The sequence below is a fragment of the Notechis scutatus genome, chromosome 2, assembly GCF_049901735.1.
Source record: "Notechis scutatus isolate UNSWTSFEM ecotype Mainland chromosome 2, rNotScu1.2, whole genome shotgun sequence".
Classification (NCBI taxonomy): domain Eukaryota; kingdom Metazoa; phylum Chordata; class Lepidosauria; order Squamata; family Elapidae; genus Notechis; species Notechis scutatus.
The window spans coordinates 170,315,483-170,341,374 of record NC_142010.1 but is presented as its reverse complement, the minus strand read 5'-3'; the positions used below and the strand labels follow the sequence as shown (position 1 = coordinate 170,341,374).

The 25,892-nt window shown below is 35.5% G+C and overlaps 2 protein-coding genes across 10 annotated transcripts in view; both read left to right on the top strand.

Annotated features, from left to right (window-relative positions):
• WRN (WRN RecQ like helicase) overlaps positions 1–17,582 on the top strand; it is a 58,162-nt gene extending 40,580 nt beyond the window's left edge. For 6 of the 9 annotated variants that reach the window (XM_087957357.1, XM_026672877.2, XM_087957361.1 and 3 more), the window contains 12 exons: positions 254–401; positions 3,442–3,612; positions 3,697–3,791; positions 4,317–4,389; positions 5,621–5,697; positions 6,130–6,214; positions 7,032–7,144; positions 8,269–8,383; positions 9,840–9,974; positions 14,497–14,589; positions 15,893–16,030; positions 17,196–17,582. In XM_087957357.1, coding sequence (XP_087813483.1) covers positions 254–401; positions 3,442–3,612; positions 3,697–3,791; positions 4,317–4,389; positions 5,621–5,697; positions 6,130–6,214; positions 7,032–7,144; positions 8,269–8,383; positions 9,840–9,974; positions 14,497–14,589; positions 15,893–16,030; positions 17,196–17,315 — 1,363 coding nt within the window. In that variant the 3' untranslated portion in view covers positions 17,316–17,582. The remainder of the gene's footprint in view (positions 1–253; positions 402–3,441; positions 3,613–3,696; positions 3,792–4,316; positions 4,390–5,620; positions 5,698–6,129; positions 6,215–7,031; positions 7,145–8,268; positions 8,384–9,839; positions 9,975–14,496; positions 14,590–15,892; positions 16,031–17,195) is intronic. The other 3 variants (XM_087957359.1, XM_087957360.1, XM_087957364.1) reach the window with 1 other exon arrangement.
• A 1,928-nt stretch (positions 17,583–19,510) lies between these two features.
• Positions 19,511–25,892, top strand: part of GTF2E2 (general transcription factor IIE subunit 2) — a 49,953-nt gene continuing 43,571 nt past the window's right edge. The window contains exons 1-2 of the mRNA XM_026672902.2: positions 19,511–19,687; positions 22,975–23,141. Coding sequence (XP_026528687.2) covers positions 22,979–23,141 — 163 coding nt within the window. The 5' untranslated portion in view covers positions 19,511–19,687; positions 22,975–22,978. The remainder of the gene's footprint in view (positions 19,688–22,974; positions 23,142–25,892) is intronic.

Sequence of the window (25,892 nt, the reverse complement as noted above, 5' to 3'; positions counted from 1 at the left end):
AAAAAGATAAGTTTGAAGGTTTTTTACTAATACAGTTGTGTCAAGAAGCATAAAAAGGATGAAGACTAATTTGCCCATTGATCTTGATGATTTCAGTGGTTAGAAAAGAAGCATTTTCTAGGTTGCTTTTCCAATTATGCGAGCTTGTAATGCAAATGATTGACTGTGTGTTCCTGTATAAGAAGGAAAAATAACCTTCCCCCCACCTCATATTTTTGATACTAGTTATAAACAATGTATAATTTTGGTGCAGTTCTAGGAACATTTGTTGTGTTCCGGTAATTGATACTCAAGACAGTTTTGAAGATTTTGGTCAACAAGCATTCAAACTGATGTCTGCAGTATGTGATTTAAAGGAGAGATTTGGCATGGGGGTTCCAATACTGTTTCTCAGAGGATCTGTAAGTATGGAAAATTGATGCAAATTTGGTAATGTTGTTTGCATGGTAGTGGGCAAATGATGGGTCTGGGAGTGCAAGCATTCTAGGGTTTTCTACTTCTTATTAATTCAGTATTATTCATTACATATGAAAGAATAAGCTCTGTGCTACTTACTGTGGTAACAAAGTTTGTGAGTTAAAGAGTATCCATAAGATTATGTCCCATTCCTTTATGTGCTAAACAGTGACAAACTTTCTTTCACAACTTTGTGCATTCTGTAGAGCTTTCATGGTTGACTAAATCAGGGGTCCCCAACCGCCGGTCCGCGGACCGATACCGTCCGCGGAACAACTCTTACTGGGTCGCTGGTTGCTGGCACCGCCATCTTTTTGTAAAAGTGCTTCCGGTGAGCTTTTCCGGAAGAAAGCTCACCGGAAGCACTTTTTCATCAAAAAGATGGCGGCGCCAGCGCCGTGAGCTTTTCCGGTAGAAAGCCATTTCTACCCGAAAAGCTCACCGAGATGCCGCTTATTTTGATTTAAAAGTGCTTCCGTGAGGTCAACGGAAGCACTTTTTCGTCAAAAAGATGGCGGCGCCCAGTTGATGCCGGTACCGGGTCGCAAGGCCAAAAAGGTTGGGGATCCCTGGACTAAATGTTTTAATTTTAATAAATACAATTTATGTTTTACTATGAACACAATTTATATTTTACTTTTCACCTTTTTATCTGCCCTACCATAGGACAGATTAAGTGAAGTAATGCCACCTCTCATGTCCCCTCTTTGCATTCCATAATCCAGCATTTAGGCCTCCTTTTTAAAAATACTGTGTATGACTGAGAGCCCTTTCTATTATGCAGTACTAAAAATGTATAAAAATCACTTTGAATAGTCAGAAAGTGTTATGGCAATATTTCATTCTATTAGTTATTTAAGGTAGGTCATTCAGTATGCATGAAATTGGCTATTTTAAGAGCTATTCACTGTTTCATTCAACTGAAATTGAAAAATGCCTTAGGAAAAGAATTAACGTTCAGTTAATCTTCTGTGTTAACTGTAGAATATGTCACAAAGTTTCTTCTGCTTATGGTTTAAGAAACTGCTTTAATTACTATAACAGGAAACTATACCCCTTTTGGTTTTTATGGTTTACTGAATACTGTAATTAACAGTATTTCAGATATAAAATATATTATTCTATGTAGCTTTATTTCTATGTGTAACAAGTATTTAATGGTTTGATAATAATATTAAGATAGTTAGAAATGTCCTTTACAAAGCATACTTCCAGATATAAATAGTTTACTTTACACCATGTTCACTCATGGTTTGTGAAGAATTGTTTTATCATCAGTTTTGTTCAACTTAGTAGACTTTGGGTAAAAATAAGCACAGGTGTGTTCCTAAACAGATTTCAGGTGAGTCACCAGAGGGATCAGATTTCACCTGTTATTTGAAATTTGAATCCATCTTCAGTGGTGATCAAATTCTCCTGGGAACTTTCAAATTAAAAAGTTGCCTCAGCTGAAATCCTACACTATCCCTATTAAGACAAAGGAAGGCTCAAAACTTTCAAAATATGGCTTCTGCAGTTGTGAGATGTTTTGTTTGTTTGTTTCATTTTGAGGCTGCCAATTTCCAACACTTTGTGTTTGTGGACATGTGAAATGATGCATCCCATTCTATTAAGGCCCAAATTGAGTTACAAACCAGAGCAAAAATAAAAATGAAACAAGGCCAAGAGAAACGTATTAAAAGAGAAAATAATAACTACATGAAAGTGATACCTATTTGGCATCTCTCCAGTAACTAAATGCTCTTTGTTCTAGCAGAAACTTCTAATGAAGGTAGAGAGGAATACGGATACTTCATCTTCCCTATACATAGCCTGATCAAAAATCTGCTCTTCGAGCATCTGGAAAGGTGGTGCAAACTATTGTTGGGAGAATAGGTCATCAAACATATTAAGCTCTCACTACTGCTTTTTAACATTTCATCAGTAGGTTACCAATAGGATACAATCCATACAAAACATGAAGAACATTAACATACTCTGCCCAGCAACTAAGAGATACTGGTAATTTCTAGTCAAACTGATACCATCCTTTCTGAAAGTGAAATTTTAAGCCATGATTTCAAATGCCTTGATCACATAAGTTAACGTTGTCAGAAAAGGGGGAAGGGAGAAAGAATAATGTGGCCATGTGGCATTTGTGGTAGCTTAGAAATTACCAAAAGGATTTTTATAGTGAAAATGCTGCAGTACAAAATGTGCTTCTGGTAACAGGATTCAGATAGATAACCATACTGTCCTGGCCCAAGACTTTAGCAAAGTCATTAACAGTCCAGGAAATAAAATGAAGAGAGGCACATGCTATTGAATAAGGCTACATTTTTGTCCTAATTTAGCCCAAGGTTTGAGATGCAGAACATTCTTTACCTGGGTACAGTTGAGTAGTAGACAAAGCAAAATCCATTCCCTGATCCAACTGAAGATTTGAGGATTCTTGAAGATATAAATTGTTGGGCGGGGGAGGGGAAGGTGAGAGGTTGTTTCACAAAAATTGTTTCAATGCCTTTGCTTTTAGGATCCAGTTCGATCTGCCTTCTTATTCTTCCAGTTAGGCTAAGCATATTAATAGTTAAATGTAAAATTTTTCATTTCAGATTATCTTTTCTAAAAAAAAAAAAAAGCTTAGATAAAAAACAAACTTGCCTCCAGTGATGCATTTTGAATTGATTTTAATCTATTTTATTCCTATTTTCAATTTAGCCTATATTGGGGAAAAAAGGTCTTCCTTTCCAAGAAGTATCAATATAAATATAAAAACCCCTATGCAACTCCTTTTTCCAAAGAAATCTAATACAATTTGTTTACCTTTTATCACACTGGTTCTCTTTGAACAGGAAGTCATTTTCTGAATATTAGAAAGATGTATATTTCTTGGTGGGATAATGGAAAGGCTGCATTGTTAAGTGATGACTTTGTATAGAATTGTGTCTTTTAAATAAGAATAAATACTGTATTCTTGAGTATTTAGCCTTTTTTGTTTTAAACCAGTCTTCTCAGCGTCTCCCAGACAAATTCCGTACTTATGGTCTGTTTGGAAGTGGGAAAGATTGGCCGGAGCACTCATGGAAGGCATTGGGCCGACGTCTCATGCTTGAGGGTTTTCTTAAAGAAGTTTCTGGTCAAAACAAATTTGCAGTCATGTGCATGCTTACTAAGAAGGTAGGTTTGTAGTCATCAGGCAAAGTGCTCAGTTAAGTGACAATTTGGGGCATCAGTGTATTAAGTAATTTGTTTTGCTCTCAGGGTAAAGACTGGCTCAGTAAATCAAGAAAAGAGCAGAGGAAAAGCCTTTTACTTCCATCTGATGAGGATCTATGCTTAAAGAAACCTACTCCAAGGTGATTATGTCTTCTGATTCTAAAGTGCATGCATTTCAAGCCATTCTGTCAATCTGTCCGGGAGACGTTTTTGTTTTGTTTCTAGACTAGTCAAAATTTCTGGCTTCTACAATTCTCAGAATCCTTTGCCAGCCAAAGTAATATATTTTGTGCTTTCAAATCTCTGGATATTTAGAGTTGAATGTTTTTCCAAGGCTGCTGGTTAAGAATTCGTTTTTATTTGTAAATACTGTGACAAAACATTAGAAAGTGCAAGTAAGCAGCTGTACCTTCTTTAACATGTTGAGCTTTATATTGTGTGAAAGTAGTAGTACAAACTCTTTTTGCCTGGTTGGATTGTAACCATCTTTTTTTTTCTTTTGAGCTCAGCTTGTGCTTTGAGCTTTGCACTTCCTTCCGAGTTGCTTGAGATAATATGCTTCAAATTCAGAATTGCTTAAATCAGAATGCTTTGCAAAGAATGTTTACTGTGGGACTGGTTTTTGCTTTCAGGATGTCTAAACCCCCATATCTTCCGCTTTGCAGTTACAAACAAACCTCTGCAGAAGCAGGACATGTTTCCAGTGCTGGGTTACCTCTGTCAATACTCAGGAAACAGGTCTGTGTTATTTCAGAGAAACTTATCTTTTCTGGTAACCTAGAGATATTATCTCTTAGTCAGAGGCAGCAGCAGCATGAATACATAACAGATGAGCTCTCATTAATAGAGGAATTATTGTTCTATATGGAAACAAAATTGCTGAATTTAGAAATGGTTGAAAGAGCTTTACTGAAACTATTTTCCTGATAGCTGCATGTATCATGTTCCAGCTGGAGGAAAAATCTAGCAACATAAATTAATTAGTTGAAATCAGTGTTCTTGTGGGTTTGAGATGAAATATGTCTGGTATATAGAAGATCAGAGGAATCTGTCATGTTTGTTAATTGTGAGTTAAAAGTGAAGCTACCTGGTAAAATTAACCATAATTCTAGATACTATGAAACTATGAAGATACTATTGAAAGAAGAAATGTTATTTGTGACAAAAGAAAGTAAATGACAAATTACTTGTGAGATTCATTAGAGAACAATGTTTTATTATAAAATCAGCAGTGAGCATTTATTACAGCTCTGTGCAGCTGATAACAAACAACAATAAGAACATAAAGGAAATAATTAAAAGCAACATCCAGAAAACAATGACCAGCTAACAGTTCCCAGTCTTTGGGCTACAGTCTCACCTGATTACAGTGCTTGGTGAAAGAACCATCATTTTAAGGCCTTCCAGGAGGCAAAAAGAATTAAGGCCTGTTGGATCTCGTGGGGAGGATATTTCATACAGTAGGCATCAGAAAGCCAGACAAAATCGTACAAAATACAAAATGATCTATAAAGGATATAGGTACATGTGTATCTATTTCTGGATGCTCAATAAAAGGGGTAAAAAAAAAATCAGTAACATGTTGAAATAAGAATTTACACTCAGAAATTTAAACTGGTTAGGTTGTGAAATTATGCTGGTTTTCATTCTTACCTAAGAAGTCAAGAGGCTGTTCTGTATTTTGGCTCAGATGATGCCAACTGTGGCTGCATTGGCATTTTTACTCAACTGTAACATAATTAGTTTCATATCATATTTACTTCAGTATTATCTTTACATTTCTCTACTCTTCAAAGTTAATGCTTCCTGTTATTGAAACCGAAGCAAACTGTGGTGATATGATTTGTCCTAATCCTATTAAAGTACTTGTATAGTTAAATATTTTTTTAAATGTTGTATTTAAATGTATCCAAAAACATTATAAGATGCACATCCATATTCTCTCTTTTTTAATTTTATGTTACTGAAGAACACTTCTCTGCATGAAATGTTTTCCTATTCAAAAATTAGTAAGATGTCCAGCCAGAGTACACTTTCAGATAAAAGGTATTTCTGAAAATAATACTAGTTTTTCTTTTTTGTAGTTTTTTTTGAATCTCTTCATATTAACGTCTGTTGAGACTGTTGGGTGGATTGAAATTGGAACACTCTATACTAAGTTTGTACGGTATTTGCTGATGCTACTGTCATCAATTTACAGTAAATTTAGGAATGGCTTTTTCACTTAATATCTTTAAAATGAAGTAATTTTCTCAGAGAAACAAAACATGTTGATTCCTTGTGGAAAGTTTAACAGCACCGTCTATTCCTCCAGCTTGTGCCATAAGCATGTCTTGTTTTGATCCAATAAGCATTTCACAAGGCTTTTGGTTCATTTATTGGCCCATTCTAGGAAAATGCAAGCATTTATGTGCTCTTATTTGTCAGCTACTACATATACTGACTGAATAGAGGTTTTAACTGTTTTTCTTTCAATAGTAGTGCCACTGTGCAGTTATCACTGCCTTGCACCCCTCTGAGTGCTACAGAAACTGTTATATCTGAAAGGGAGAAGGAACTGCAGGTTAGTATACCCAGTACTTGGTGATTAGATTCATATGAGAATCGGGTTTCTTTCATGATTACGGAAATAATAATGAATACCGTGTTTCTCATATAATAAGGCCGGGTCTTATTTTTTTTTAGATTGATTCAGTTTTAATCAAAGTGAAAACTAAGTCATTCCTCACTTTGACATTTATTGATCCCTGTTTCTTTTGTCAAAAATGTGGAAAGTATTATTACAGTGTTGTGCTATGAATTTTGCTTTGGAAGATTGTTGCAATATCATGGCACATATATAAAGGGACAAGGCTGATAGTAAGACACTGTTTTCATCATGCTAATCTGTTTGACTCCCTCAGGATGACATCTGAGTGAAACTTAAAAAAGATAGTTTGGTGTAGTGGTTAAAGGCATCAGGCTAGAAATTGAGACTGAATTCTAGTCCCACTTGAAGCATGAAACCATTTGGTTGACCTTGGGCTAGTCACTCCCTCTTAGTTCTAGAAAGAAGGATAAACCACTTTTGAAAATATTGCCAGAAAACTTCAGGGACTTGCATAAGCAGTTGCTGGGAAACAAATCTAATTCAGAAGCACAAAAGCCTACATTTAAAAATGCCATCCTAGATGTGGCATTCCATTCTGAATTAAAATGAAAGAGTAATGCTCCTGATAGATAGCCTACTTCTTATTTCTTGTTTATATTTGCATCCTTTCTTTTTTTTTAAAAAAAGACATCTTTTAAATGGAATAGCAAGTTTGTTTATTGATATTTTTAAAATAATGTTGTCTTTTCATTTCATGCAGTAATTTGTAAACCTTTTTTGTTTCTTTTAGACTCTACTGTATGGCAAATTAGTGGTAGCCAGGCAGAAACTTGCCAGTGAAAAAGATATCCCTCCAGCTGTGCTTGCAACAAATAAAGTGCTGCTTGACATGACTGTGATAAGGTATGAATTTTCATTGAAGTGAGTGAATGAACATCATTTGATACATGTTGGAGAACAATAGGAATCATTTTGCTGGGGAAATGTCAGGGATTCTCATCTCCTAAAATGTTAAATGAATTTGTATGAATTCATCTTCCCATTCCACCGTATGAATAAACTAATAATTTCATTGGCATTAGGTTTGAGTAATAAATTAAACCATTTACTTCTGTCCTAACTCAAACTTACAATCATCAAAACTGAGGGAAGATTGATTTTTTTTAGCTTTTCTCTTGCCACCAACAACTTTCATTTGCTTAACAAAATTGCTATCTTCCTTTTTCTTGACCTGTTGGGAGTGACTTGTCCCACAGTTTGAGAATTTCTAAGTAATTATCTCTAAAAATTAGAAAATCTATTTGACCACAATATAATAGAAAGGAGGAAAATGTGTTTACCACCTGTTTTGATAACGTTTCAAATAGAATGCTTTTAAAGATGTTTCATCCTTCTAAATCTATTCAAATGATTCACACTGACACAAATTTGAAAATTTTGTTTTACTTTAGCAAATGTGCTTGAGATCAGTAGCCTTAAATTGATGCCAATTATACATCATAACTGCATTTATTAAATTTACCACCTTGGGATTTTTTTCTCAAAAGTTAAAAAAAAAAAGAAAAAAATTACATAAAATGAATAATAAAATATCATAATTATCCTAACTATGAATTTAAATTTTATTTTGTAATAATATAGGTAAAATAAAAGGTGGTCAAGCAGACCAGAAGCCAGTAATCTCTTTACTCCTACTGGCAGTGAAACATTGCCTAATGTTAATACACTATTTAGAGTGAAACTGTGGTTAGGCATTGCTCAGCTGTGATCCATTCACACAAATACCCACATCTGCATATGCCTGAATTCTCCCTAAAATAATCACAGTGTTATGTATATAACTTTGGAATGGATTATAAACTTTGCTAGCTTATCTTTAACTTCTGTTTTCAGGCTCTTCAGCAAGTACTTTCATATTCTCCCTCCTTCTGTATTTATAGGTCATTTTTTTTCCTTTTCATCTTCATATATCAAACTCAAAATAATAAAGTCATAGACTTTCTGTAATATCTGTAACTTTTTTTTAGACCTACAACTGTGGAAATTATGAAGAGAATTGATGGCATTTCTGAAGCAAAATCTACCATGTTGGCTCCTCTTTTAAACATAATCAAACAATTCTCCCAGACAAATAATTTACAGGTCAGATATCATTAAATACAATTTAACAGTTAAATTGTTAAGTTTTAAGACGGAGACCCAATATCACATTTGGCAGCAAGCTATTCAACCTCTTGCCTATAGCAATAGCACTTAGACTTATATACTATTTCACAGCCCTCTCTAAGTGGTTTACAGAGTCAGCATATTGCCCACCAACAATCTGGGTCCTCATTTTACCGACCTCAGAAGGATGAAAGGATGAATCAGCCTTGAGCCTGGTGGGATTCAAACTGCCAAATTGCAGTCAGCAGAAATAGCCTGCAGTGCTGCACTCTAACCACTGCGTCATTTCGGCTCTATAGGTAATCCTTGCTTAACAACCATTTGTTCAGTGACTGCTCAAAGTTACAATAGCACTGAACAAATGGTAGTCATATCTTGTCCTTAAAGTTATGGGCATTGCAGTGCACCTTGGGTCACATGAACAAAATTCAGTCTGTTTTTACAATTGCATGATGCACTTCAGCTTCACCTCCACTCCCTCCCCCTATCTCTGCCCTCTTGACCACCCTGCACTCCACTGGCCTGAAGAAGACTTCTTGTATTTGGTGCTCTTCACCTTTTTCTCTTCTTTGTGTACTAGTCCACTGTTGATCTTCCCACTATTTTTCTTTCCCGACCTACTTGTAACTATTGTCAATGTCTTTGGCTACAAACATGGTGTATGCAATAATTCCACCATGGTCTCCTTTTCACATTTTTCTTTATTGGGAGATTGGGAGAGGGTTGTATAGCACTGTCGGATACCCCATGTTTGAAGCTGAGAGTGTCATTGGTGGCTGAAGGGATGTAGAGAAGTGAATATTTTGGAAGTTTGAAGGGATTGATCTTTTTTTTTTTGACCTGACATATCTCTGCTTGGAACATGTGTATTGTAGTCTATGCCCAGATCAAACACAGATGTTTTAGTCCAAATAGATAACCTGGAACTAGCTGTTCAGTACAAGGATGTTTTATATACAGGTAGTCCTCACTTAACAGCCACAATTGAGCCTGGAATTTTGGTCAGAGTTATTGTGGTTTTTAAGTGAATCACTATGTGACCTGCCTGGGTTTTATGACTGTTTTAACAACAGTTGCAAAGCAAGTCATTGCAACTGTTAAATGAATCCATCTTTCTGAATGGGTGCTTTTTGCCAGAAACCAGAAAAAACATTGCAAATCTGTCTGCAACCAGTGTAAAATGCAAGCCTATTGCCAAGTGCCCGAAATGTGGTCATGTGACTGCAGGGAGGGGTTGATGCAGGAGTGACACATTCAAAGATGAGTTGTAAGTAGTAGCTTTTTGGGGACCATCATAACTTTCAACAGTTGTTAAGTGACTGGTCATTAAGTGAGGACTAATCTATATCTCACATACCTTCCTAGTGTTGTTTATTCCTTTGTTCAGTGTTTAATTTTTTAAAAAAATAACAGTTTCTGTGATACTCTGCAGACAGACATCTTCAAGAATTCTGGAATGAGAGATCAGCCAGATACAGTCCTTCAGGTGGACAGGGAGTACAACACCCCGACAGAATCAGAAAAACTTAAAACGTACTCATTGTTTCAAGATAAGAGTAGGTCCATGGTAAGCTTTTTAACATCTCCTAATATGCAAAGCCACACTTCTTTATTGGGTTGCAGTCTATCAAAGTAATTTAATTTAAAAGAATAAAAAACTTACCACTGCTTATGTGCTACATCTTATTGGCTCATAATGTTTTGTACTTACTTTGAATTGGGCTTATTTTGCTGTTTCAAGGCAAATGACGAGCTAAATGAAGTTCTGCTTATAAGCTATGGAAGAAGACCCTTTTCTGCTAATGGCTGTGTTCTGTAGCGGGCAACATATGAGGGAGGAGTCATGGATGGGACTACTTCCTTTTGTTTTTCATTCTGTCTTTCATTTTTTTTCTCATCTAGTAAACTGGATTTCAGCATAGGGATAGAGTACCTGAAACCCAAATGAATGAGTTGTGAATAATAATAATTTATAACACAGGCAGTCCCTCAACATATAACCACAATTGGGACCAGAACTTCCATTGTAGTTGTTAAATGAATCACATTAAGCAAATATGACTTCTCCCATTGCTTGTTGGAAGCCAACTGGGAAGGTCGCAGATGGTGATCATATGATCCCAGGTCTCTGCAACTGTTGTAAATACATGTCGGTTGCCAAGCATCCAATTTTTAATCATAGGACTATGTGGATGTTATGACGGTCATAAGCGCTAGGACTGAATGTAAGACACTTTTTTCAGTGCTGGTGTAATTTTGAACAGTCACTAGATGAATGGTTGGTTGTAAGTCGAGGACTATCTGTAGTTTGAGAGACCTTGACAAGGTGTTTAAATATTTAAACTCTCACTTGGCTTAGACAAGAACCCCTATATCAAAACTACATAGCATTCCTCAAAACAGAATTGGGTCTCCTGCATTTTTTCATCTTTGTGTTATTACATCAGAATATGCAGAATTTTGTCATGGGCAGAAATTAAAGTTTTATGTATGGAATTTCTATGGGGGAAAAAACATGTTTATCAACTGCACTGATGTACTGCCATGGAACTATTAAAAGCATTGAGCCTTACTTGACAATCACAGTAGTAGCCTTGAAGTACACCATTTAATATAACTCTTGCATAACTACTCAGTCTTAGAGGCTAATAGCTTCATTTTACCATACCCCAAATTAGAAAGAAAGGGTGATAGAAAGAAAGAAAAAAAACATCAGGGTCCATAGAGATATCTTATGAAGTAAGGAGTAAAGAAAGATGCTACCTGACAGGAGTTTTTAAAATAAAATATTTGGAATATTCCCCAAATATTGTGAAATATTCATTTATTAAAGCTATGCAATGTTTTGTCTATATTATTTTTGAATGAGGGATAAATACTAAAATAGTTAACCAGTCTTTTAAATAGTTTGATGTACTTTTCCCCCCAGTTAATATTGTATTTGCTATTGGGTAACTGATATAATGACCTCATAGTGCTATGTAATCAGATTTGGTTATGTAGTGATTTTATTGAAGCTAAGTTGCATAAGTGCTTCTGGTAATATTATTGTCAGTCTAATTAAATAAAAATGTTTGCTCTTTTCCAGAGCAGCTGTCCAAAATTTGCCCAGAGTAGGATATATCTCAGCATTGCTGGGTTTTTTAAAATTAAAAATTCCCACACTTTTTGATATACTATTTTTTAAAAATAAAGAAAGCAAATGTAACAAACTGCTTTTGTATATTAATGCTAGGTTTGCTTCCCAGTTTGCTGCTCCCAAGAGCATGCGAAATTAGATAGCCAACAAATTTTAAAATACCCAAGGACTAATTAGCAAGGAGCAATAATACAATTAAGACTTGGTAATTTGATGCCCTGTATCAAATGACTATTGATTATAATGTGCACTCTTGTGTCTGTTGTCTGAGAGAAAGTCAGCAAACGTAATATGCAGTTATCTCTATGTGAAGAAAATAATTGGCAAAGTTACAAAGATGTATTAAAAAGCCACGATGTGATTAGCACAGTAGAATAAAAGTTTTTTCCATTCATAAACTAGTCACACTTTTATCTTTTGCTAATATTTACTCCATAGCTGCCTAGAATGACTAAAATATTGTCTGCTTTTCTTCATTCCCTAGACTATTGCTTCTCTAAGTATTTAACAAAAGAACTTATTGCCATTGTAACACAACCTAAATGGCCTCTAAAATAAGTATGCTTTTGATTTATAGATTGAATTGAATAAAATGAGCTTTGTCAGAATAGTAATCAGCTAAATGTTTAGTTGGTTGATATGTTGATTTAATCAGTTGAAATTCAGATGTGTTGTTTATACAGTATTATTTACATAGCATTGCTCAATTGCTAGTGGAAAACCAAAAGGAAGGAACCAGAGCTGCTTTGGTCTTTGTGCACTGCAAAATATTCATAAGTGGATGTCAGTATGTTCAATAAATTAGTACTCTATATTTTTATTTATATCTCTTTGTCTGTACATAAGTCAAAGATACATATAGAGCCAGAAATATCTCCTTATCCACCCCAGGTGTCCTTTCATATCCTTGTACCCTGATTTTTATATTGGAATTAGCATCTTTTAATGTCTCATATATTTTGATACAGCTTAATAAATGTGACTAACTTTTGAAACTACATATTAACTAAAAGGCATACAGTAACAGAGCTGGTGATGTTCATAGACTTCCTAGCTAAAGAAAAGAAGAGGAATTTAAGTATCTTAAAAACTAATCAGTCAAAACTTGGGAAAACCTAGTGGATTTGATCTGGCAAGAAAGCAGTATTGAGATTGTTAAGTGACAAATTTGGTACTATCACTGAGAAGATCTCTCTATTAGTTACTATGACCTCAATAATCTTATTAACATATGAAGGACCACTTTTTTCTGCCTAAAACCTTGCCTGTAAATTAAATAATATTTTTGGGGTGGGTAGCCTTATGGGAGAAGGATGCTCAAACTAGTAAGGGCTTTAAGAATCAAAAAGAGCTCTGTCTACTGATTCTGGAAATGAACAAGTAATTAATAAAGCACAATTAATATGACACTACATGTTATGTTAAGAATAACACCATGCATGTACTGGAAAATTACTATATCATGTATATAATTAGTATAGAGCTAATGCATCAAGCTGATGCAAAAGAAAGATGAGCTAAGTTGCTGTTACTATGACCATCTGCATTCTCTCCCACACATATACATGAGCACATACATGAACAGGAGTGTATAACCTGTTCTGAAAGAACTCTGAACATCACTTCCCAAGATTACAAAACATTTACCAGTTTACATAAACCTTGTCTGACATCTAGCTTCTTATATTTCATAGATCTTACTACTTATCACATAGAACAAGTTTAGGGCATCCATGGTGCATAGGATTGATGGAGCTAAAATGCATCCTAAACTTTTTATTTTTTAATATATTGATATTTGTTAAAGTGAACAGCAAAATATCTTCAGGCTATCCATAAAGAATCAAAATGAGGTTATGTATATGGATAATACATTTTGAATTCTTTGGAGGAATTGTAAAACATGATTTCAGAACAGTATCACCTATTGGTAGGAGAAGGAACTCTAATTTTACCTTCTAATATAGCCAGAAAAATGCTGAGTTAGCAGTTGGATATAGTATTGCGAAAGTGACTGTGTGTTTTTAGCTACATAAGGCAAATGAAATATTAGGAAAGAAACAATTTTTATGCTTAGCCTGCTTATTCAAACATGTACATAAAGTCTGTGAGAGACAGTTATATTGGCAGAGAAAGGAAAGTTTCTTTCCTCCATTGGCAACCCAGAAATTACCTGCATAGAATTCCTTGTTGCCTTTGACTACCAGCTTTTTAGATAAAAGGATATGTTTTGCACTGATTGATAATCTGCCATCAAGTGGGTTGTTGTTTTTTGGACCCCTAACAGCCACAGATAGATTTTCTCCATGGTGATCTGTCCCTAACCTGGTTTTCGGGTGTTTCAACATTACACCTACTGTCACTGTAACTTAATCCATCTATTTTGTTGCTGGTCATTCTCTTTCTTTCTTTCCTTCAACTTTTCCCAGCAATAGAACCTATGCCAGAGATCATCTAATATGTGTGAAGTAGGATAATTTGAGCTTGGTCATTTTGTGTCTTGAGTGAGAACTCTGGGTTGTTTTGTTCAATGATCTATTACAATTTATGTCTGTCATCTCTCTCAATTTTGAAACAAGATTGTGAGCCGGTTCAAACCCAATCTGAGTGCACAGATTACAATTCAGATGAAGCAGTTATAAATAAATATTCTATTGTTGAAATGCTTTATTTCTGGCCTTTAGTTACAGCAAAAATATACTGAGCTTTCTTCTGTTTTATTTATTGCTTAGTAAAATAGTTTTTGTGATTATATGACTTTTAATCATATGAAAAGAAGCATGTTATTGTCCAATTTAAAACAAGTGCAAGATATGAATTTAAAAATAAAAGTAACTGCAAATTTAGTTTTCAAATATTTTCTTCCAGTTGATGCACTGCTATTTATATTAATGTTAATAACAACTAACTTTAATTTGATCTTTTAATGTAATTTGCTTTAATTTTTTAGGAGGATTCACTGAAGCCACTTATTCAGGAATCCATTTCTGAGTCCTTTGGAAATATGAAGCAGAATGCCTCATGTACAGATTCTTTATCCTGGGTAATTATCTAGTACATCATCCATTGATTATACCAAACAAACCAATACTAAAAATATTGCAGAGCCTCCATCAATGAATTTGTTTTAATTGTAATATTGGAAACATTCATATTAATACGTAAACCAAGATTGTAATATAGAATGCAAAATGCAAAGTTAGAATCATAACTTTTTAAAGTGAGAAAATACATTGGAGGTAATCTAGTCCAAACTCCTGCTCAGTGCAAGATCCATTGGAGTCGGGGTTGGCAAACCTACAGCCCATTGGCCAGATATGACTTGCCACCCAGATCGTCCAGCCGATAGTTTCAGAAAGGAATATATTCACTTGATTTGTGTGTGCGTGTGCGTGAGAAAGGGAAAGAGAGCGTGAGAAAGGGGGAGAGAGCATATCCATCACTTCTTTGGGTGGCCATTTTGGCAAAAAACTTCACAAGCCATCTTGACACAGGCTGAGTAACAAACCTTCCCACAAGCTCTGGGGTGAAGGTAGAGCTAAGAGATAGAGCTGGAAGATGACTTTCTAGCCTCTGGTGAAGACTTATAGCAAAAAAAAATAAAAAAAAAAATCAACACTTAACATGGTGCATAACATAATCCTCTTGATATCTAGTAATTCTCTTTTTTTTGTAGGTTTAATCCATTGGTTCTGTAATTATTTTCAGGACAATAGAAAGTAGATTAACTTGTTCTTTTGCATTAGAATCTTTATTTAAATACTCAATATGTCATATTTTGAAAGTTGGAATAAATGAAAAGTGTTTCCTACATTACATATGCATTTTGTATGGGCAAAAGATTGGCTAGTGGATCTTTAAAAGTATTGGCTAGTGGATCTTTAAAAGTATTGGCTAGTGGATCTTTAAAATAGTTTTCCAGGGTCATGGAGGGTATGGTGTTAAATCATTGAAAAAGTTGCTTGGATTGTATAATTAAAGCATTGGCAGTGGCATTAATAGATTATTGCAAAATGCATTGAATTATTATGTAATATAATAAATATTTTTATCTTGAGCTGGATAATTGATAGAATTATTTATTGTTGCTTATAAATATTAAAAGGACAAAAAAACAAAACAAAGAATAAAAACTGTTTAGAAAAATATATAACTTTATCCTTTACACTCCAACCAATTTGCAGTATTTATAAACATTTCAACCTCCTTAAAACATACTGTTTGTATCTGCCTTGCTATGTGAGGAGTACTCTTAAGTTTTTAACTGTAATTATAGTCTATTTTGTCAGTCTTTTGTATTAGGCAGATTAGCAGAACGATTATAACTGGTTCCTCTTTTTCCAAAGATACAATGTAATAAGGAAGAGCAAGTCCTTAATCCTAAACAGGATGTCCAGAATCATCAGAGTGCTATCAAATTGGCTTCATGGAATCAGAATTCAGCTAATGATGGGGAAGATCTGTTTACTGATTCCCAGTCACAGGTAATTGTTATTCATGTCATCCAAAACAGACTTAGGCAAACTTAATGATACGTTGAATATATTTTATTTGATTTTACAACTAGGTTCTAGTACCTTTCTTAGTTTATGTGATCATTTAATATCAAATAACATGTAAGTTCTTATCCCAAGAAGCTATACTTTTGGCTTCCTTTTGCTTTCTAAGCTGCTTGGGGGGGGGGATTATTTTGGAAATGTCAGGATTCCAGCAAATGCCCTAATTAAATCATAAGCCTTGAGCCAAGCTTCAAAAAACTTCAAAAGATTTATTTAGAAGCGACATGCTGGCGCCGACTCTTACAATCAACTCTGACCCTGTCTTCCCCCACCCTACTGGGTGCATCATAATTCAGATTCGTTCAAGGGGCTGGGTGTCATCAATCACATTCTCCTATAAAGGATTTTTTCCGGGCAGAATACCCAGTTGCCTAAGTTACAATCTTTGTGAGATAACCTTGGAATGTGCTCCTGATTTTATTTGCTGTATGCTCCCCCTCTTTCTCATGGCAACTTGGAAATTATATATATATATATATATATATATATATATATATATATATATAGATAATAGATAGATAGATAGATAGATATAGATATAGATATAGATATAGATATAGATGATATAGATATAGATATGATATAGATATAGATATAGATATAGATATAGATAGATATAGATATAGATATAGATATAGATATAGATATAGATATAGTATTCAGCTTTGTTGGGTATTTTCCCACGCATTGTAGTTGTGCTTTTAAAGTTGTAGCAGCGTTTGGCAGAATCTCATCTGCCATCATCAGGCTTCTGTATTGTGTTCATCTGACGAACACAATACAGAAGCCTGATGATGGCAGATGAGATTCTGCTGAAACATTGCTACAACTTTAAAAGCACAACTACAATGACGTGGGAAAATACTCGAACAAAGCTGAATACCATACATGTAAGTAATGCGAAAACTTAAGAAAACATATATATATATACATATACATATTAAACTCATAAAACCATCCAACAGGTTAAAAAGTGGAATACAATAGTGTAAAGACGTCACTATTTGGGAAGATTGTATTTGATATGTATCTTGTCTGAGTAATGATTACCGAGTTAATGAAAGAATAAATTAATGATTTTTTCCCCTAGCTGTTAAGTCAGCCTTCAAAGAGGAAATTACCAGAGTGGTTTGGAACATCAAAAGAAAAAATTCCTCATGTTAAAGTATCTAAAAAGTCCAGAGGAGGGAGTAAAGGACTCTTCAGTTGAAACTGGAAATGGCACAACAATGTATTTTACACATAACAACTTCATGAAGATGAGATTCTTCTACTTTGTTCTGCCTCACTCAAGTGAGTTTTCCATTAACATCTCTTCCAGAAAAATTAATGGGACTTATCAAACTCTGGAAGTGAGCCCAGGGAAAGAAAGAAGAAAAAGAGTAATAGTTTAAATCAGAGTGCACAATGTATGTATTATATATTTATGTTCCTTCTCAGATTTAATCACCTATTAAAGAGGATATCTGAACCTGTATTCAGAAGCAGCTGACTTCTCAAATACTATGTTGACATTTAAAAGAACTATGTTTTCATGAAATGGGCATGCCCATATTTTTTATTTGTAATACACTATTTTTAAGGAAGACATTCCAATGAAAAATAATATTAAAAAGCACAATACCATGTGCAATGCTACTTAATTTTTTAAAAGCATTAACTTTTTTTTTTTTTTTGGTTTTACTTTTGGCACTTTCCTACAAAAAATAAAACTTGTTTATCATTAAAAGTTGTGATTCAATTCAGTGTTTCTGTTCAAAAGAGAAGATTAGCTCTTGATAACCGGATGGATATGTCGGGGGGTTTTTTGGACAAAATAGGTAAGTAATTTGCCATTGTTGCCTTCTGTGATTATTATTTTGATATAATCTATTATACTACCCTGGGATTTCCCGGTGGTCTCTCATCCAAGAGAGATAAGAGCAATCCAGTTTGATTGCTTAGCTTTTTTGAGGCTAGTATTTTTGTTGCCATTTGCTTGGGTGAAATAGATGTTTTACATTCCTAGCCTTAAATGATAGACTCCTTAAAAATTCAAGCTTGACAATTCGTCTTTATCCTTCTCCCACTCCCTTGTTAAAATTTATCCTGTCTGTTCTGTATATGGCTCATGGATAAACTATTACAATTATTTATAGTTAATTTTTCTGTCTGAAAATAATTTTATAGAAGCTGGCTTACAACAACCTAGAACATTTAGGAATTCTTAGTATCTGACTAGCCATAATACCTATGAGAAAAATGAGTTATAGTAAAGCGGGGTGCAGTCAAGATACATACATGGGGTGTCTTGTACGGAAACTTCTCTACAAAGTTATCCCATTGAATATTGTGATAGACTTTCTAAATGAATGGATGCTACCAAATAGCCATCAAGCCCTTGTCAGTCCATGATTGCTTTACTAAATTTGATTACAAAGAAACTTTCGAATGATGTAACTTAGGTTCAGAGAAGTTTTATTTCAGCACTTAGATTTATAAACCGCTTCACAATGCTTTACAGCCCTTTCTCGGTGGTTTCCAGTGTCAGCATATTGCCCCCAACAATCTGGGTCCTCATTTTATTGACCTGGGAAGGATGGAAGGCTGAGTCAACCTTGAGCTGATGGGATGAGCAGGTGGAAGCTGGCAGTCAGAAGTAGCTTGCAGTACTGCATTCTAACCACTCATATGGCTGTTTTTTTTTTTTAAACATGCAAAGATTTCTTGGAAACCTCAGTCAGTCAGTTCTAATCACTTTTTCCAAAATTTACATAACTTTGGAGAAGGATAGATGAAAACCTCTCTGTGCATTTATAGCATATAGCGGTATGGTGTAGTCATGGAAGTGAATGGGATCAGCAGGAAGCAGACTAGAACAGGGGTAGGGAAACTTGCCTCTTTTATCACTTATGGACTTCAACTCCCAGAATTCCTGAGTGAACCATAAAAGGTTCCCCATCCCTGGCCTACTGGTTTTTCAGTTGTGGGGGAAATCAATTTTTGTCTTGAATGGGACTGTTTAATATACAAATGTAGGATATGTCTAAATATCTAGAATATATCTAGACTAGAATATAAGTAGCCATAGCCAAGCCAAATACTGTATTTTGTACAGTAGCGTTTTAGTAGCTTTACCCCAACATGTTTGCGCTCTGGGGATTCTTCCTATGGAATTTGCTTCCTTCTGAGATCTAAGAGCACTCGATCACCACTCTTACTGATTACTTCTGTACTCCTTCCGGCAGGCTATACAAGCTTTTGCTGCCCGGGAGATTCTGGTAGTTGAAGTCCACACCTCTTAAAATTACTAAAGTTGAGAAACGCGGCTAAAACAATAAATTCAACAAGCTCGAATTCTTCTCCTATGGAGAAGGGGGCAGTATTTCGCTCCGCAAAGGACTTCCTGTTGCCATAGCAATAGTCCTACTTCCGGACCTTTCCTTTAACTCTGACGCAAAATGCAATGGACCAGCGAGAGCGACAGGAAAGATGGGCGCCCTTAAATAGGAACTGCTAAACCAATCGGAAAGCAGGAGCCGGTGGGTTTCGCGGATTCGCCTTGCTTGCCTTCTTGCCGTTGGGAGTCGCCTCATGCTCGAGGTGAGTGGCTTGGCGCGAGGTCTCGGGGTGGGGTTGGCGGGATTAGAGTCGTTCGGGTGGAGAGGGGCGAGTGGCGACGTTGTTGTGCCGCCGCCTCGGGTGCGGAGTTGCGAAGCTCGACTCCCTCAGGGGGCCGAGGAGTTCAGCAGCCCCCTCGGAAACAGGGGCGGTCCACGGGGAAAGCGGAAGACGGGAGAATTCTGGGCAGGTCAACAAGGAAACGCCGCTTTCGCATTTTAAACACCGGACGCTCGCGGGAGCCTTCGAGCTGTGGCGGCGTGAAGTTTCGTGAGGGGAGGCCACGAAGCGGCCGAAGATCCTTTCTGACCGGGAGTATCTCGGTGGAAGTCTTGATCGTAGATTTAAAAGGATTCTTGCAGCTCCTTCAGCAAGATGTCTCTCTTTAGAGAATTCCCACGGACGGTGGCTCAAACCCTGCTTTGAATAACTTTTGCGAAGGAGAATTTGTTCCCTAGCTGAATGACTAAGACGTTCAGCCGAAATTAAATGTCCATCTTTTGTTTCTTGTCCATTCCCCCCCCCTCCCCCAGAACAACAGACGTTTATAGCAATAGCACTTAGACTTATATACTGCTTTATAGTGCTTTACAGCCCTCTCAAAGCGGTTTACAGAGTCAACATATTGCCCATAACAATTTGGGTCCTCAAATTGTTATGCAGAACAATCTTTTAGATATACTCCAGATCTTGACTGTACCTAAAATAAGTTGTCTAAGTACTACTGTGAGAAACTGACTAGCCAGTCAGAAATTGTCAAGAGTTATGAAGTGAGGCAGTAAACAGTTTATTATAAAATATGTTCTTGCAGGAGTGGATGGCTAGCAAGTAGGCACAAACGAGAATACATTTCTCCAGCTTTTTATTCCCTCCACCCCAAGCACAAATCCTTCTCCTGCCAGCCCCCTTTGACAAAGACTACAGAGTCACAATCTTCTCCGCCTGTTTCCCCTCTCCATGAACTTCCCCATGTTTAATCTGTCACCCCATCTTTTGGCCATTTCCCTTTTTCTAGGCTACCTTTTGTCCCTTTTTAGATTTATTTGTTAACCTACATTTCCTGTTTCCTTACAATCTGAGCAGCATAAGCATAATAAATTGAGGCAAGCAGTTAATTACTATATGTTAGACTGTGGTTAAAACTGTCAGCTAATCTGCTTACACAAACTGACTTGCTTATCAGAATAGCAAACCCTTCCTGTTTTCCAATCTTGACCTTAATGTCCCAATGTCCTACCGAATTTTTAAACACACATCTCTCAAAAGTTGCTTTCTTTGCAAAAACAATCTATCAACTATCAAAAACAACTATCTCCATCGGTTTTTTACACTATGACATTCTCAGTACTCGAGTAGAATGTAAACCGACCTTTCTATTGATGCAGTTTAAAAACTGCATCCATGTTTTGTAGTAGTTGTGTGGTACTGGCAAGATAGGTTCTCCTTAATTGCCACTGAGAAACGTATGGCATAATACAAATAAAATAACACTTGTTACACTAAAATGTCTAATCTATATTGCACATGTAGTTCTCAAACCAAGTTTTGCCTGTCTTGTGCTACTGCTTTTACCAAAATATATTTGCACTTGTTTGGAATGTGGCTTCCTGAAAAACGTTCTGCACTAGTGAACAGTACTTCACTGTAACTATCTTTCATGGCAATCCTTTATTTTTGGGAAAGTGTGTTTATATTCAGAAATTACTATCCTCGTTACAAATGAGGCCCTGTTATTTGCACATTATCTCCCAGCTTCAATCACTACTGTTTGCTTGCTGGCCTTTTGGAAATTGCTTCATTATCACCTTAAAGGCTGTATTGTGTACCCATTATGAATTTACTGTAGCTATGAAAAACATTCAACAGCGGTGTTATGCAGCTCTTTTAAATTCTATAAATGAGCTTTATTTTCATAAACTTCTAGTATACAGATAGAGCCATGCAATAACAATATAAGAAATGGGATAACAATAGATTTTGGAAGGTTCTGTGTCTCAGTGAAATTTGGACTGAAAAATATATAACTTGAATTTACAGATCATGTTAAAGCAAGTTTAGTATCATGTATGATCTCAGTTATATATAAAATATGATTTACCCTTTAATATTTTATATCAGCCAGGGTACTATAGTTCCTGACTATGCTTTAATGCAGTATATTAATGTAGATATTTTCTTCTGAATCTATGCGATTGCTTAAAAATATGGAAATATGATCATGCATGCCTTAAAAATACAATAGATGCATTGTGTTTAACTCAAGTGGCTCCCACTGTGATTATTGCAGACCTATTTTACGGAATTGTTTTGAAGAAAAAAATCTCTCCAGTTCAAAATTTTCCAAACCTGTTCATAAATTGTCTTCTTCTGAATGTTATGAAGTTTTTGCTTGTTTTCAAGTATTATGTGTGATGAAAATGAATGTAATATGCTGTTTAGAGTAAAAATTATAATAAGCAAAAATTTGAAATTGATGCTTCCCTGAAAATACTTAATGCTAAGCATAATTGGTTAAACATTTATCTATTTACTTTAATTACTCTAGTTTTATGTTATCTTTCTGAAAGTGCAAAGAAAATAGGCTAGTAAAAACATTTGCCTACCAAATATATAGTTTGTAATTGTCCCCAATTAATGTAACTATTTTGCTTGGAGATAATGAAGTAAAGTACATAAATGTTTATATATATTCATGTCTATTGTCTGTATGTCTGTCTATCTAGCTATCTGTCATCTTCATTCTATTTTGTATCTTGCTTTTTAAAAAGAGGCATCCTGGTACTTTGATATAACTGCTGTAATAATTAATATAAATAAAAATATCTTTCCTGCTACCCAGTCCAGTTTCTTGCTTGATTCTAGAATTTGATAATTTAGTTTTCTTCTTCATATTATTTTTTAAAAATCTGGCTTCTAAAATTTCCTACTCTATTGTTCAGAGATAATGAGAGACATTTTAAAATATCTAGTAACTTTTGCACATTTTGATGCACATCAACTCTTGCCAGAAAAGCTAATAAAGCAAAGTAATGGAAATACATCCAGAATTGCTGGTGGATACCAAGTTGAGTTTCTTGATAAATATATATTTGGAGAATACTAAACCTCTTAAGGTGGCATATTCAGGTTGTTTTTTTTTTTTGCAAGCATAGATTTGTCAGTGTCTAAAAATAAAACACTATTTTTGTTTTGAGCTTTAAACGTACAATATTAAATTAAGAATTATTTTGGTTGTTAATATTTATGTGTCATTTTTATTTCTGTGACAGAATTATGGATCCAAACTTGTTACGAGAACGAGAACTTTTCAAGAAACGAGCACTCTGTACACCTGCTGTAGAGAAACGTCCAACACCTTCTTCTGATTCCTCATCTTCTAAAAAGAAGAAAGCCAAAGTAGAACAGAGTGGTTCATCAAGTTCAAAACCAAATACAGGTTAGTGGGGGAAGAGAGAAATTTGAAATAAGTAATTGATGCATGTACCTCTTGGTTAATGGGTGCAGGTAATAGCATGTTGACTTGCATAGATAGCTGCATAGAATAAGGTGACCATATTGGCCTAAAACTGAATTTTTGGATGTGGCATGCTGACCAAAATGCATGTGAAAACTGATAACCATTGCTCTTACTGTTAACAGGGAATGCTGTGCGTAGCATGATTGTGATTGTGGTTGGTCACATAGTCTATTCTTACTCTACTCATTTAACATACCTAAAATCGTTATGTGAAAGTCTTAATTGGCCACGATAGGTGATGAAGATAAATATGTCATCAGTTGGCAAGTCTGACATTTGGAAGATTACAACTAGGAATATATGTAAATGTGAATATAAAGAGCATGAGATAATGAATAAATTGTAAAAATAAATTTGTATTGAAAACAAGAAGAGAAAAAATTAAAGCGATAACAATAGCCTTGTAATTCCACTCCACTGCTTATACAGGGATCCAATTTCCATGCCGGTACTGGCTCAGCTGGCCCCCCCCCCTCCCCGGCACTGGCAGCTTGATGAATGCTTGCAGTGAAATGAAGATGTAACTTTATGAAAGAAAGAGCTAAAATGTATGGCAAAAGATGAATGTTATCTAAATTATGGATACAAATAAAAATTGTAATCCATGAATTGTTGATAAGTTGTATGTTATGCTCCAGTGTGTAATGCTAATGGAAGAACCATTATGATTAGTTTGAATATTTATGATGAAAATTGAAAGGCTGAGTGAAGGCATAAAATTGATCAGAGATTCTGAATGTTGAATAGAGCATTTCCCAGTAAGAATGAAGGGTGGATCTTGGAAAAGAAATGTCCTGGAAGAAAGGGAAAGAAGTGAAAGTAACAAGAGTGAAAGTATAATAGAGCTATAAGAGCAAATATGATATACTATAAAAATAGAAGGAATGGAAGGGAGCAATAAAGAAAGTTCATGTGGAAGTTCTGTAGAGTAATCAGAACTGTGGTATTGAGTGCCAGGAAAGAATGTATAGTTATGGTAATAGGAAGTAAGGAATGATGAAAAAAGCTATGGATAAAAAAAATGCACATAAGAGCTATCACAGAAAAAATACATCCTAGAAATGGGTGAAGAGGGCTAAACATGGAGTTTCCAGCAGAGTGAATAAGATTTTAAGTGATGAAATGATTTGTGATGAAACTGAATTGAATCAATACATATGTGATTTGCATTGCAATAACAGTGTTATTTTGAAGAGTGGAATTGAGCTGAATACGGTGCATATAACTTAAGACAAAAATAATGAAAATGAAGTAATAAACGCATAAAAAAGTCAAAAATGATAAGGCTACATATCTGATAGCTCTAACTGAAGAAATGTTAAAATATGGATGTGACTTGCTCATGGAGTAGCTGCTAGATTTATTTAATACATTGGTAGTTGGGGAATGCTGTTAATTGTTCCTCTAGATAAAAGAAAAAAATACCAATAATGCTACCGTGTTTCTCATATAATAAGGCTGGGTCTTATTTTTTTTTGAGCCCCGAAAAAATGGCTAGGCCGTCTTTTCGGGGGTGACTTAATTCCCCCCCCTTGCATCTTTGAGCGGGCGGCGACGGCTTGGATGTTGACCTCGGCATTGGTGGGGCACTTCGTATCGGGGTCAATGCAGGCAGCACCATATCTGGGTGTGCAACAAAAGTACTTCCTAACGGCAAGCCCCCCCACCATTCCCCCAATTTTGCATGTTTTAATATAGGCCTTAATTTGGGGGGAGGGGCTTAATTTCATTTCATGCCTATAAAACATGCTGGGACTTCCTATTGGGGGAGGCCGTATTGTTGGGGAAACAGGGTAAAATTACAGAAATCTGTTTGAAAGGGTACAGGAAGTGACAATTAACAAAATTTGGGAAGTGCACCTCAATTTTATATTGCACAGTGGTTTCCAGAACAAACCTGTACTCTTCAGTAGGAAGAAAGTTTACTGTATATTTGCATATTTTGAAAAAGCATGCAATAACATGAATAGATTTGAATTATGGAAAAAGTTGAAAAGTAGTTGCTGAATACCATGTAAACATTATATGACGAAAATAAAGGTTTGGAAGGTTAAGTGAGTAGTTGCATACTGAATAGAAAGATGGATATTATCCCATTGGTGTAAGAAATTGTTGAGGGTCTTTAGAAGAATATTAATTAGATATATATAGATATATAGATAGATATACTGTGTCCCCCCCCCCCCCCCCCCCCCCCCCCCCCCCCCCCCCCCCCCCCCTTCTCACATAATAAGAATATTAATTAGATATATATAGATATATAGATAGATATAGATATATATGTATGCTTGCGCTTTGGTATGCTGTGGGTGCCAAAGGTGTCTGCAGCAAAGGTGGGAGTAGGGAGCTCTCTGTGCTTGGCGTCGAGCTGATCGCCTGCTAGGAGCGGCTGGTGGCGCAGGAATCTGCCCGGCCCGCTGGTGCTCCTAACGGCAAGTCCTTTTGCATATTTTATTTTAAAATAGGCCTAAATTTGGGGGAGGGGCTTAATTTGATTTTATGCCCAAAACACATGCTGGGCCTTCCTATTGGTGGAGGCCGTATTGTTGGAGAAACACGGTAGATATATATGTATGCTTGCAGCTGGATGATGCTGTGTTGTTAATTGAAACCCTGAATACTTACAACCAGCAATAAATCACATTATATAATAAGAGTTTATACATAAAG